At 47.0% G+C, this 14588-nt stretch overlaps 1 protein-coding gene across 3 annotated transcripts; it reads right to left on the bottom strand.

Moving 5' to 3' along the window:
- Positions 1-343: 343 nt before the first annotated feature.
- On the bottom strand, positions 344-14530 carry GGA2 (golgi associated, gamma adaptin ear containing, ARF binding protein 2). Of its 3 annotated transcripts, none has more exons than XM_005229150.4 (17): positions 14326-14491; positions 13571-13655; positions 12637-12712; positions 12018-12116; positions 10085-10208; positions 8752-8855; positions 8202-8282; positions 7242-7379; positions 6031-6112; positions 4960-5079; positions 4540-4704; positions 4234-4289; positions 3795-3946; positions 2808-2977; positions 2196-2365; positions 1663-1773; positions 344-1049 (listed from the first exon to the last, which is right to left on the bottom strand). In XM_005229150.4, the coding sequence occupies exons 1-17, from the start codon at positions 14357-14359 to the stop codon at positions 939-941; spliced, it is 1878 nt and encodes a 625-aa protein (XP_005229207.2). In that variant the 5' UTR covers positions 14360-14491; the 3' UTR covers positions 344-938. The 3 variants fall into 3 exon arrangements, with proteins under 3 accessions (XP_005229207.2, XP_027636518.2, XP_027636527.2); XM_027780717.2 differs by having other exon boundaries at positions 12637-12788; positions 14326-14354; XM_027780726.2 differs by lacking the exons at positions 12018-12116; positions 12637-12712; positions 13571-13655 and having other exon boundaries at positions 14326-14530.
- Positions 14531-14588: the final 58 nt, after the last annotated feature.

Genomic DNA, 14588 nt, shown 5'->3' with positions numbered 1-14588 from the left:
AACGTGTACCCTCGAGTAACCTGGTGTGCGTGCTAGGAGGAAAGATCCCCCATGTATGCAGTGCTGCAAGAAACCACTGTTGGCTCTCTAAATTATCATTTGGTTTGGACAGTTTTCACTAACAGAAATGCAGCGTGTTTCACAAAGCCCCACAGCCAGCGAGGTCCAGAAGCAGCTCTGGGCTCCCGCAGTCACGGAAGGTGTTCAGCTCGCATGCAAGAGGCGGCTGTGTGTGGGGGGCACCCCCAGGCTGCCCCAGACATGCCCAGAGTGCTGCAGAGCCTGATGGAAAGAACAACCGGTGCAAGACAAGCTGTGGGGCCTGGGGATGGATAAGCTGGTGACACTCGGCGGTTTTTTCTCCCAGACTGGTCCCCAGGCATGCCTGCTATTTACTGCCTTCACTCTGTTTTGTACCTTTTCCTATAAACCACATCTACCAGATGAGCCTGGCTCTCACCATTCCTCACATTTCTGCCTGCCCATTGGCACACAGGCATCAGCAAAAACAGGGTCGGTAGGTTCCTGGAACAGACTGCCTCCAAGCAGTCTGCCACAAGGGCTGATGGTTGTTACAGATTCGCTTGCTTGCTTTCTTTTTTTTTTTTTTTTTAATTCAAAAAGAAAAAGTAATGGGGAAGAGAGAAAAGTGGCCCAGAAAGCAGAAAGAGGTGTATAGAACAAGCACCAAGCCTTCCAGGCAGCAGGGCTCTACAGCAGCCTCCTGCAAAGCAGGCTCAGCTACAGAGAAAGGCTGTGGCAGAAGCAGCCAGTTTACATTCCTCCTGCCAGACACCTGCTCAGAAACCAAAAGGAAGGAGATGGCAGATCCCAAGGAAGGGAGCTGTTAACGGAGTCCAGGCCGGCATTGCTGGCACACAGTCATCCCCCCCCCGGCACAGCTAAGGCAACATGGCAATGTCCAAGCCTGCTGAACTTCAGCTCCTGCCCCAGAGCTCTGCTTCTGGGAAGCCTGTCACCTCTCCCACCTCAGCGAAGGGCTGCACACCTTGCACGAATGCTAGTTTGTATCTCAGTCGGATGGGATCCTGTGAGAGAAAGGAACAGAGAGAGGCCTGTCACAGTTGCAGGTTCCTGGGCTCCTTCAGCCTCACCCCTCACAGCCTTGGTGCAGTGAGTGACCCTCTGAAAGGGGAGCGTAACACTTCAGCCACACAGAAGCTCTGCACAGAACAAGACCTGGATCTTTATAAGATACATAGGGAATGACTGGGAGACCTGTGCAAGCCACCCAAGGGCACACTTGGCAATCCAGGCCCAGCCAACCTTCTCAGTCTTCGGTGTCATCATTATTCACCAGTGCAACAGAACTGCCTCCTGTTGCTCATGGCTTGGGTGGCCTTGCGTTCCACCACCTGCAAACATCTGCACAGGTGTGTGTGCTCACAAACAGGCCATCCCTGCAGGTAGACTGAAGCAGAACTGTGCAGGCCCCTGCAATAACCTCCCATTCAATCCTTCAGATTATAGCTCTGGAAACCTGTTTCGTGGGAAAAATGTCTTCCCAGCACAGCCCAGACTGCTCTGTCTCTCCCCTGCACCTCCCCACTAACAATACTCTCCCCATCTTTCATACAAACACCCCACCCACTACAGTGACATTCCGAGTGCTCATCCAGCAGAGTCTGTCGCCACACACACCTTGTGCGGATTGGCGAGCAGCAGGACCTGAGATACCACCGCAGGGGGGAGAAGGGGGCTGAAGGCAGGCAGCTCAGAACCGGACGCTGGCTGTAACTTTATTTTCATGGTCTGAAAGAGAAAACAAAAGGAATAATTTCTGGTCCGTGCTGAAAAAGGGCTGGGAGTATTACCAAGCTACAGAGCTGGTTAAAGATATGTCAGCCAGATTTTGTCATTTGATGAAAAGCGTGCCTTTCCACAGCCCGCATCTAAAGGCAGATATTCCTAAATAAACATAAACAGGCAGAACAAGTCTCCCACCCAGAAGGCTAACGCAGCACGTCTGGAGCCCTGTCTAGTTGTTGCAAGACCAGGGATATACTCTGTGAAACAGGCACTGGCACCACCACACAACCAGGTTCACCGTTCAGAGAAAGTGAGCCATGCAATTTCCAATGAGCAAGGCAAATCCTAAGCAAGTAATGGTGAACCTTCTCCTCAGGACATTTCCGAGTAGTCCCACTCTCTGTTACTCGTCACAGGCTTCTCACCTTTGGGACTGCAGCCTGGAACACTATGTCCTTAACTGGTTGAGCTGATGTGCTCAGCATGGAAAGAACCAGCACCAGCACATCTGGTCGGCCAGGAGCCGGGTCTCTGGAGAAGTGGAGCATAGCTTTGAAACCATTCCTGTCATACACAGTAAGCGGACAGATGCTGCCTGCCGGAGACAAAAGGAGAATCAGAAACAACGCCTGGATTCCCCTCCCTTCTGAGGGCAGAACAGCAAAGACAGGATCAAGAACAGCAAAAGGGAAACACCCATACAAACTTTTACTTCCTTCAGCAAACTCACAGACCAAGCAGCATACAGCACCTGCCTGTGATCTACACTTCGCCTCTAAGGCGGAGAAAGGAATCTGAATGTCTAAATTGGAGATTTAGCAGCTTAGTAGGGAGGACAAGGACATTTCCATGGTACGATCCCTAGCACTTGCTCAAATTCTCAGATACATTAAGTCCTTTGTAGAACAGTCACTACTTTTCTCCAGCTGACCCACAAAGCATGAAGCTACTTTGGCTTGCTCCCCTGCAAAAATCACAGAAGAGTTCTAGCGAGCCTTAGGTAAGCAGAGCTGGGGCACAGAAGTCATTGCACTTACTCGGTGTAATTGAAATTAAAGGGACAAAAAGGTTTTCTAGAGAAGCATCATAAGAAGCTGGATGCAAAGAGGCAGCAGGCTTCAGCTCGTAGCCTAAACTGGAGAATGAAGTATCTGCCATTGAGCTATTTGGAAGATCTGGAAAGGGCAATTTCATTGGCGATAAATCCCTGGAAAGAAAAGCATGTAGAAAGCTTATATCAACTGGGGTGACTACACGGTATATACACCTTCTGCTGTGTCAATTTGTATTCCAAATCCCTTATCCCTTTTAGGTATAAAGAAAGCACAAGCTTACACTCTCTGAGTTCTTGAGAAATTGGAAAACTGTCCCTATCTTACATGGAAGAAGGTGCTGTTTGAGCATCCATTAAGGCAGACTTTGATTTTAGTTAAAAAGTGAAACAAAGTGAAACTTTGTTTCAGGGCTTTGGAAGTCTACTCTCCCTATGCACAGACTCTCAGGAGCTCTAGTCAATGAGATTAAAGTAAATTCCGTATCAAAGACAATGCAAGAAGCTGTGAATCTCCAGTAAAATTTCCTGGTTTGTATTATGGCAGACTGGATAAGTACATCGTAATGGTCACCCACTCTGAAGGTCTGTGGATAATTAATTTGGCTTATGAACTGTCAGGCTTCCGCTGAATGCCTGTGTCACAGCCAGAAGAAAGCTAGGGAAAGTAATTTTTGAGTCACAGGTTATTATAAAAAGAGCTGACTGTAAGGTTTTTGTTCCTTTTGCTCAAGATCACCTTGTTACCAAGCCACAGGATTTGTCTCTCAAAATTTCTGACCTTTGGAAGGTCCCAGTGTGCAATTACACAAAGTGCAATTAACAGAGGCATAACTGCTGCATAAGAGCCAATGGGTGGATGGGTAGCTTGCCATCACTAACCAGTTGTAGTTGAAAAGTTTCCCTAATCCTCATTGCTGTAAAACAGTATTCCTCATCTCCAAAGTCAGACTGCATTATGCAGTTTTCTTACAAAGATAATGTCTTGGTCCTGGATGGTAGAGAGTGCTGATCAACCAGGCCCTGAAATTCATTCTTCTCTGAACAGCTGTCTTCAGAGCTCTCCTGCAGTCCCCATGTTTGAACAGCACTTACGATTTCACCATATCCATTGTGTACAGCAGTCTGAAAAATAAGGCACTTCTGGTTCATGCTATACAACAACAGGAAAAATCAGACCTGTTGCATTGAAAAGAACCTTGTTTTTAATAACACTACTTTAAATAGAAATAAATATGAGTGATCTGGTTGCAGACTGCAACTGAGAAATCCATTGCAGAGCAGGAGGATTCCAGTTTCCCCTTCAGAATAGAGTGGTGTAAAAAAAGGTTGCCAGAGAAAGCCACATCAAGAATCACGTCTGATTTTTGTCCTTTGTACCTTATAGACTGAAGTGTCTGAGGACCACTCACCTCTGCTAAGCCAAAATCGGGCAGTGGTTCCTGTCCAACAGGAGAGTTGCTGAGACCTAAGAAAGGTGTCAAAATACCACAGGTCAATTACAGAAAACAAGAGTTTTCCACAGGTTCCTCCTTTGTTGTCTTAACAGCAGTTTGACTACAGTCTAACATCATTAAAGAAAACTACATTCTTGAAAACTTGATGAAAGAGTCTACCTTCTCTTAGGACCAACGTTAAAATCAAAGTTCTCCTATCTTTATTAAACACCACAAACCCTAGTAACAAGGACAGCACTGTACTGAATTGCATATACAAACCTAACGACTTAAACTCCTCATCAAGCAGACAAGTAGAGGTGCTGCCATGGTGGGAGGTAGCGGGTATGTTTGCAGAGTGGTCTGTAGGAGACTGGGATGTGGCCTCCAGTTCAGAGAAGTCAATCAGTGTGTAGCTCTTCATGCGTCTTGGGGTTGGCCGGCATGCTTTGGAAATAGCAGAAAGAGTTAAAGAGAAACTTTCTGAAAGGAACTGTATTTATGGGTACAGGCATGCCTGAAAGGACTCAGAAGCGAAGAACTTCAGGAACATTTTCTATCAACTACACATAGAAGAAAATGATGGTTACATAATGTTTTCCTGTGTTAGAGGATTTATTCTCCAAGAAGCACTTCCAAACTCCACTCCCACAGGACAGACGGAAGCAGAGCTGTTGTGGAATGCCGCGGGATGCTCTTTACCTGGTGCATCAGCAGAGCTGGTGGCTGAACCTCCTCCACCACCATTTTCATGGCTGGCTACAACCTGCCTGTAGTGTCCAAGCGCCTGGGTGAGCTTGTCATTGGCCTGCAGTATCTCAGCTGGAAAACAAGAGAAGAAACAAAATATTAATGTTTAACACGAGGGTCATTTCCACAGCACTCTCCAAAAGGCTCATGAGAAAGGGACATGCATCTAAGGACTTGCCTGGAGCAAAGCCTAGCGGGGCAATCTGCCCTAAGCTCCTGACTAGTTTTTCATTCCACTTTCTGAAAGGCAGCACTTTGCACACCCATATGCTGATTTCATGCCTCTCTCCCGTTTACCAAGATCACTTTGAAATCTGATCCTGTCTCTAAAGTACTTCTAGTTCCTGCCATCTCTTATGTACTTTGTTGTTCTCCGCAAGTTTTCCGAGTGTGCTTGAGTCTATAATCCAGCAATCCACAGTTGAAGAACCCTAACATGGATATGAAAGAAATGTTTGAGGCACAGCTGAGCTCTTACTGAGCTCTTGATGTTTAAGATGTCTGTTCAGCAAAACATCACTTCAGTCAGGTTTTCAAGGCATATGGACAAGACTGTGAAATGCAATCCCCTGGGAAGGGCTACATTTCATGACTGTGGAATTCAAAGATTCTGCTCATATGACCCTCCTTGGTATTATACTTACGAAATTAAAAAAATATCCCTTCTGTGTTTATAGACAGAGAGAACTTCGATCTCTGTGGAGAAAAGACCTCAAACCCCTTCAGTTCTTTGAACATCAGAACTCCAAAAACTCTGAAAACCAAGCTGGCTAGAAGAAACTGGATTCACTCTTTATCTTCGGGCTCCGAGTGCAAATTATTAATAGCTACCTTGGAGAGGAGTGGGAGGAGACTTATGCCGCTTCCCATTGGCATGCTTTAAAGGTGGAAGTGGAAAGCTTTGCAGCAGAGTAGCAAGTGCCTAAGCATTCCCCTTCTCAGAAGAAGGGCATACCCCACTTGTCAAATTGAAGGCAGACAAACTTAACTGCAGAGAAATCCAAAGACAGTGTTGGCTCTTACCTAGAGCCTCATCGTCATCAACTGTCTCACTGGCAAGGCGAAAGAGCAGCGGCCTGAGCTTCTCACAGCGTTGAAACAGAGTCTATGGAAGGAAATGTTTCGCATCATTGCTCAGGAGATCCCAGACACTCCCACACTTTTCTGTCTCTGTCATCACTTGTAAGTGATGCTACCTCTAGAAAAGGAAGATGCACTTTCTGCCCAGGTCCAGACAAAGGGTATCAATGCTGCATGTTGCTGCACTCTTAAAAATTCACAGTGGCCTGGAAGTACAGCCACTGGAACAAGGAGGCTTTGCTGGTATCTCCTCAGCAATCACATCCTCTCTATGCATACAGATGTAAAATAGATCAGTGTAAAAGTATTCAATTTAAAAGAAAAAGTATCCAGGCATGAACAGATTGATCACAGTACTCAGAAGAAAGTATTATGGCCATCCGTTGTAACTATGTCAGACAACACAAAGCCACTTACGGCTCTTCTTGGTGTTTTAGGAAGTGAGCAGGCGTGGAGGCAGCTACTTTTCCAGTCTGAAAGTAGGGTCTCTTCCATCTACAGCAGCAGCCCTCCCACCAGCAGCTAGCTCCAAACTCGGCCGTCACACATAGCCACAGGAGAAGTTCTTACCTACAAAAACTCAGTTGTCTGATTTTTTTTCATTTGAGGTGGTAGGCATCCTAGTAGAGTTTCAGGTCTTTGGAGGCTGTAAAGCTATTCTGACAGCCCTATTAGTGACACCAAACATTTCCTCAATTCACTGATACTCATGAGCAGCAGCAGACCAGTGAACTCTGGGCAGAAAAAGGGGAAATCACAGAAACCATAGCACAAGCTGAAGAGCCCACAGCTTTGAGCTTCTCTGGTCAGATCTCATCACACCCACCTAACCATGCCTGGGCTGAAGGGGATTCCTACGCGTTACACCACTGTTGGAGGAAGAACCACTTCCCCATAAGATATCCCAAGAAAAGCAGCTAACCTGGACAGAAACTCAAACTGGCACAGCAGGAGAGAGTTCTGTTCCAACTTCCATTACACTGATGGGAGGGACTGCTATTCGTCAAACATGTCAGAAACATTTTCTGCCATGGTAATGCTGTTTCCTGGGCAGAAGCTGAGTGCACCATCCTGGCCTTTGAATCCTGTTGCCCTGGGCCCTCCCAGGCATAGCCAGACAAAAGAAGGTCTTACGTAGGAAAAAGAGCATTTACTTGTAGGGTCTCCTGGTCAGATTGGGATAATTCTTGTCTCTTGTAGTTTTCCAGTAACTCGTCCATATATTTAATATTCTCAGAAACCTCACTGATGGTGGTCACTCTTCTGGACACCTTATCTGACTTTTCTTGTTCCTTTGATGAAAAATTAGATATAAGTAGATGATGATTTGGCTAATACAACCAGTGCCCATGCTTGGCTGGGGCACTCTGGATCACACTTGTTGAGTAGTTGCTTCCTATTAATATCTCGCTGCAGGTAGAAGAAGCACAAAGCAGTGCAGGTAAGGACACACCACAAAACAATTCCAGTATCAGTGCTGCACAGCACCTCCCTGCCAAGGGTGAGGACAGAATCCTCCTGCCCTTCTCAGGGCACCCTGGCCACTGTGCTGGTGCATACAGAATTCATTTAACGACAGGCATGAGTAAGACTTGAAAATTAGGAGTCGGGAGTTGGTGGCTTCTGCCGTGCAGAACACTCTCAAAATTAGTGCAGGGATTTCATTAAACGAGACCAAATCTCCTATTTATGCAGAGAAGTGGGGTGCTCTTTCAGATGGAAAATGAAAACAGACATGCCAGACATGCACACACATACTCCCTGCAGAAAAGAGACAGTTCTGTACAGAGGTGGCTTTTTTCTACCTGGGAACAGTTTGGTTTTGGAAACTTTCTATCACTTGTGTGGTACTACTGCCAGGATCCCACTAACATGGAAGTGTCCTGCCGTACAGGCTCCTGGATCTATACATTCCCTCTTCCTGGCAATGGCAAAGGAAACAAAACATCACAGTTCCACACTGTAACTTTGGAATAAGACATACTGAAAATAGTCCCTCCTCTGGGGCAGCATCATGATCAGGTACAGAGGCCCCCTGTCAGAAACTGAATTGCCAAGTCCCCTCCCACCTTCCCCATCTGCAAACACAGCTTCTGACCCAAGGAGCTCCCTACCTCTTTAATCATGCTCTTGATCAGACGGTTGGCAGCCTGCAGGTCTTCAGAGTGGCTACTTTTTAAAAGCCTTGCTAAGAGCTGTTGAGGGGAGAGCGTTGGGCACCAGTGAGCAGCAGTCTCCAGGCATTCTTACTACAGGCACACATCACATAAGACCAGATACTGAGAGACACCCACTGGCATAAAAGTTTCTATAATCCTGGAAGTATGTGGGCTCATGTCCCATAATCTAATGCAGATTACACTGCTGCCTCCTACAGCTACCTGCACACATTGGCTGTTTGGAAAGGAACTCTCTGGCCCTACAGAATTTCTGTAAGACCTGGAGAAATCCTCCCTTGGGAAAGTTCAATAGAAACTGATGTTTTCCTGAAAAAAACACCCCACTTTTTACTAAGCACAAATTTATGACAAAGCATCAAAGAATTCTCTAGCTGTTGTACAGCAAGAAGTATTAGCATTATTCTGAGGATACTCTGTCTGAAACAGCAAAAGCTCCCAAAATATGACTGAGCCTGTCTTCTCATCAGTACAAATCCAGGTTTACCTTGGATTTCTCTTCGTCTGTGTCAAAAATAGAATTCTGAGGTCTTGGAGAAGGGGGAGGTAAAATTCTGTCTTCTGGCAGTTTGGGGTCTTCTTTTACAATCCCTGGAATGGGTAAGAATATTTGTTCAGTGATGCCTGAGCTGTTAAAACACCAATGCTCAACAGAGGATTGGATTTTGCACCCATTTCATTCATCCCTCCCCATAACTTTACAGAGTGAGATGAGAAGCAAGGACTTGCCTTAGCAAAAACCCAGGCAAAAGACTTCCCTTTCTCCCTTGAATTAAGCACAGGCCAAATGAGATTTTCAGAGTAGAAAATAAAATTCAGATGTGCTGAGCTCTTCTGGGTGAACTGCTAAAATTCCGCCATAGTAAGAGTGCCGGGAGCACACCAGCGCTGACCTCCAAGCACATGGGATCGCCACAGTCCGGATAGCCATAAAACATTGGGCACCAAACACACGCAGCCGAGTGCCAAAGGAGCCCTTAACACCCACAGCGATTCCATGGGCATCTCCTCTCCTCCTGCCTCCCTAGCCAGCACTTAGAGCAGCAGCAACGGTGTAGGCATTGGATGGGCAGGGTCCCCAAGAGCTGCCTGGCAGGAGGGCACACAGCACCCCTGCACCCCTGCTCAGTACTTCACCAGTGCCAGTGCTGCAGCAACAGCCCAGCCTGCAGCAGCTGCTGTGCACAAGAAAGGCAGGGATGGCAAGGAAGCTTTCCACAGCAGGACTTGGGGGAAGGCTTGCAAAGCCATTTGATCCTCAAAGATGCAGGAAGCAAACCGGTGGGAAACATCTAAACAAACGCCCTAATTCCCCCAAATTTCCACAGAAAGTATTACGGTACTTCCCTAGTTAAACTCTGAAATTTATTACTTAGGATAACAAGATGGGATTGGACAAATTTCTAGATTACAATACCATTAAGGACTATTGAATATGATGCAATGGATGAAAAATCCAGCTCAGCATCTCTCTGAATGACCCCCCATAATTCTGGGAGAATATTCCAGGGTAAAGATCACTCTGAGTTTGCCCTGTACCTTTCCCCTGCGCAACAGTGGTCAGCACTGTGTGAACAGAGGCCACAAGGTTAGCCTGAGCTTTGACTCAATAAGGCTGTTCTCTGGTAAATCTCTTTAAACAGTGACACGCATCATTAAATACCCAAACAGCCTTCTAAGCATGGCCTTTGTTCTTTTACCCCTCACACACAACATTTTATAAAAAAAGCTTAGTCAGAAATTGAAAAGGACAGATATCTGTAGTCTGAAACCACGTGACTTGGAAGACTAAAAAGGAAACTGAAATAACAGAACTAAACCTTGTTTCTTCAGCATCTGATAAGCATCCCGGATTTTAACTTCCTGAGGAAACCAGACCGTCCAACTGAATATTACTTCTGTGACTCTTGACTTGACTTTTTCTGAAGACCAGGTTCCATAGTACTGAAAACAAACAAAAAATTAAAGACAAAAAGAGATTAAACCCAAGAATTAGTGCCAGATATGGCACATGGTTCTAGCCTCAAGTTTTCTGTGTGCAGAGACCAAGTGGCAAATGGATTCCTAACACTTTATTCACAGTGTTGCCAACTGTGTATTTTGTGGTATAGGAAATAGTGTGTATCGCTTTAAATACAAGGAATGCTATTAAGCATATGATAATTACATAAATAAAATGAAAGCATTTCAGAATTTCCCTGATCAGTTATTGAATCCAAAACCAAAACTATGCTCTTTTATTTTAGTGAAAACAGTTCTATGCTTGACTTTAAATACTTCCCTTAACCACCTGCAATGCAAATAGTGCCGCTGGCCTCAGCCAGACTCACACAAATGAAAACTGAACAAAACAAGAAAAAGTTACTCTCTTTTTTCAGCATCTGGATGTTTTCTTAGATTTTTCTCATTATTGCCTATAAGCATTCACTTTGGTGTATTATAAAAACATCGGGAAGAAGGGTAAAAGCCACACACAAACCTCTGCTAGGCATTTTAAACTCGTTCAATGATATCTGTTCTGTCAAAACAGCAAACAAAACTCTCTGTAGTGATACATTCTTTAAAGTTTGTTGTTTCACTGAAATACCTTTACCAAGCCCAGGACTGAGAGAAGAGGTTTTGCTGTTTGGTTAAACATTTCTCTGAAATCAGCTTTTTGCACCTCTGCCATTGAGATGATGTAATGGAAAACGAAGCCTGTACAAACGGTAAATGTGCACAGGACCCACTAAAAAGGGAAATTGATTACTGAGCTGCTGAGAAGAGCAGTGAAGAGAGTCCCAGGCCCGTTATTTGATGCAGAGAGGAGCATGGCAGGGAGATCACAGTGTCTCTGATAGAACAGGTCTCCATTTTTCATCACGAGAGGCACTGCCAGGGGACCCAATGCATCCACTCTGAACTCACAGCTCACTTAGCTTCTCAAACTAAACTTCTAATTTCTGATTGATGCTTCTCTTCTCAGGAGGCAGTGATTGCACTCAGAAGCAAAGTGCTCCACAGCAGGGAGCAGGAATATATCGAATATATTGAAGGAATATATTGTGAGCCAGGGAAGCAGAGCTGCAGGAAGGGACTTTGCAGCTTCCATGTTAGCTACAGCTGATCCCTCCCAGCCTCCCCCTGACTCAGGGCTGTCACTGCCCAGGGACTGGGAGCCCTCTGCCCAGCTTTCAGGAGACCTTCAGTGGGACCCCAAAGCAGCTGCATGAATGCATGACCGTCAGGCGATGGCAGAGCAAGTGCGGCACAAGGGCCACTGAAGGCCAGTCCCTGGCTGCTGCTACCTAAGCTGATGCTGCCCCACGAGCAGGACCCAAGCCCAGGCTAACTTCTGGCAGGAGGAAGCAAGGAGAGCAGCCCGAGCACAAAGAGTTTGAGGACAGAGCATAAGGAAACATGGGAGAGGCTCTAGGCAGCTCCTGGCAGCTCCGTCCTCTGCCACTTCCCCGATCGAAGTTCTGTAAATTCCTGAGAGGCAAAAGGGCCACAGGCTGAGTGGTCACAGAAACAACTTCAAGCTCCTCTAGAGTCCCTGACTGTCCCAGCAGAGCTGGGAGAAACCACAAGGAAATTCACAGAAAGAGCCCCTGCCTTACATTGTTTACAGGGGATTCACATCCACTCCTTATGCTTGGAGGCACAGAACAAATCCTGCTCTGCTTCTGTGTGAGATTAATTCTGTTTTCATATCCACTGCAAAATAAACAGTGTGTCCCACCTGCGATATCCAGTGTAACCATGACTACCTACCTTTGGGGAAAGCACTTTAATCAGCTCATTCAGAAATCTGAATTTTGCTATTTCATTGTGAAATCTTTCACCGCAGTTATTCACACAGGTCTCTAGCACCTGCAGAAAACAAAATGGTACCAAACAGAAACAGTGCACACAAGTCTTGGGGAATTTTTAAAAACTTTAACATTTTAAAAATTAAAAATTTTAAAAAATTAACACTAAATTTAAGAAATTTCTGGCACTGCACTCAGAAATGCAAGATACTGAGAAAGTTGGGCAGTAAGAACATGTACTTTTCTTTCATCCAACCTTCTTAAGCAGCATGTTTAAAGACTGTCTGCTCTATCCTACCCACCACTAGTAACTTTTGGACCACAGGTCAAACAGCACAAGCTGCAGACCACTGAAACACGTCAGCAGAGTGATCTGGGAAGGAACAACAGCCGTTACTCTTTCCGTTATACCCTGGCTTCTGTATTCCTTGTGCAACGGGAAGTTAAAAGGGAGAGACATCTAAGAGAAAAAGAAAGGGAGGGACATCTAAGAGAAAAAGAAAAGACAGACTGTCTCTATCCCTCAAACTCTATTTCCAAGCTACTGCTGCCTCTCTTTGCATGCAGATGAAAGCACTTACTGTGAGAGCATGAAGAGCTTCCATCTCCTGAGGTGACTGTATCTTATGTGCCAGCAGCCTCGGTGCAAGTGATGGGCTGGGGAGTAGCAGAAGCAAGTGCAAGTCAGACAACGCGCAAGCTCCCATGAAAAACAAATGCTGCTGATTATGCCCTGCAGAGAAGAGCAACTGCTGGATTCACAACCTGTACATGACAGGCACCCTTCCTTCAGCAGAGCACTGGCCTGGGACACACACACATGCACAAGGGGCGAGAGGTGAATCGAAGCAGCTTGTGTGACCCCAGTGCTGTCCTCCAGCTGTGTCCAGAGGCTGGGGACTCTCCCTGCGCCAGTGTCATGAGAGCAGGCTCTCTGGATTCGCAGGAGCTTTGATGCAAGCCCCAGCCAGCCTGCCTGTGCACACATGCTGCTGGGGCAGATGGGTGCCAGACTACAAGCTCTGAACACACAGGCGTCTGCTCTAAAGAGATGATCAGTAAGCTTTGACAGGTCATTTGCTTGATTATTTCCTGCTCCTTCCCATAAAGCCGAGACTGTCAGCTGGAAGGTGGGGAAGTCCCAGCAGAGATCTCCCACCTCTGAAAGGAAAAGCCGAGGCTGAGCTCACTCAAGAGCTTCCCTGCAGCACCCCACAGCAGGGTATCCTTGGCCAGACTCCCAAGAGGGCACAGCAGGCAGGACTTGCTGCCTCGTGGGTTGCAGCAATGGATGTTAGAGCCCATTCCTAGACATCAGCCTCCGTGACGCTGGCATACACCTCTCTGCAACTTATTTACACTATCAGTAGCAGTAGAGCCCATAGAACACTCCCAGCTCTCTCCAGGCTTCCCACACTGCAGTTCACAGGTCCCATTCCCCCTGCAGCCATGGGAGCAGCTCAGAGCCAGACTCACAGCCCAGAGCGAGCACAAAGAGCTGTCTGTCTGCCTTACCCTTCTATGTTGGCGTTCACCTGGTCACAGAACTGCTGGATGCATTCCCAGTTTTCCTCGGGGACACTTGGGTCGGTGGCTTTATCTTACACAGGAAAAAAAAATAATGAAGAAAGAATAAACAGCCACAGTGTGAGAGGCATGCAAGCGAGTGGCACAGGGCAGGAAGCAGCTCAGACCTTGCACTGCTACCAACTGCTTTAGGGCTTTTTGTAAACAGGCAGAAATAGAAGACGCAGGATGAGCAGGAAACAGCTGTTACTAGAATCTGCCTAAAAATACAGTCCTTGAGCACACACTCTTAGAGAGTCAAAGTCAGGCACAAACTGAGGTGTTGAAGGCAGCAACAGCACGATATCGCTTTTAGCATAAAGCACAAGAAACTGTTAAAGAGCATTTACAGACAGCTCCCCCAGGACTGGACTGCAAACCTTGCCGTGCTGGAATACAGGCACGGTTTACCCTTCTGCAACAGGGCTGCACAAGGGCCCATCCCAAAGCTCTGCCTGCACGGCTGAATTGAGGAAACCAGTCTTTTTTGGCTTGATTCATTCCCCAGTCCAGTGTTCAAACAGCTTTGGCAGGACTGGGGCTGAGGATGGACAGGAGAGATGCAGCAGGCTAAGACAGCACCTATGAACATCACCCTAAAGGGGGTCTGTGGAGTAAATGGGCCCTTCCCCACAGTGCTGAAGCTGCTCCAGTGCCCACCCAGACAGGGCTGGGGGCCAGCCCCAGCTCCCAGCCCCACTCACTGAGCCACCGCTCCAGCTCCCCAGCGCCAGCCATGGACTCCTGCTCTGCTCCACCCCGCCGCTCGCAGGAAGCAGATCCACCCGCCGTAGCTCCTCGTGTGCCTCCACTCGCCCCGCGGGAAGCCCACACGAGTGTTTGTGGTGTGGAAGTGTACGCTGTGGGTGTGGGCTGGCTTGGTAAAACATCCCTCCCCGCCACCGCCCCTCTGGCTGCTCCTCCCCTCACTGGCGTGCAGAGCGAGCACACACTTGCGAGAACAGAA

The sequence above is a fragment of the Falco peregrinus genome, chromosome 5 (assembly GCF_023634155.1).
Source record: "Falco peregrinus isolate bFalPer1 chromosome 5, bFalPer1.pri, whole genome shotgun sequence".
In the NCBI taxonomy this organism is placed as follows: Eukaryota; Metazoa; Chordata; class Aves; order Falconiformes; family Falconidae; genus Falco; species Falco peregrinus.
Note: the sequence above shows the minus strand (reverse complement) of the source record. Positions and strands in the feature narration are given on the sequence as shown.

Bases quoted from the DNA above. Each gene is read 5' to 3' on its own strand.
- GGA2 (XM_005229150.4), bottom strand. From the start codon at position 14,359: ATGGCTGGCGCTGGGGAGCTGGAGCGGTGGCTCA. The intron at 8,856-10,084 runs GTTTAGTTCTGT...TACCCATTCCAG, and splicing joins TCAGATGCTGAAGAAACAAG to GGATTGTAAAAGAAGACCCC. The intron at 2,978-3,794 runs GTAAGAAAACTG...TTTTCTTTCCAG, and splicing joins AGGACCAAGACATTATCTTT to GGATTTATCGCCAATGAAAT.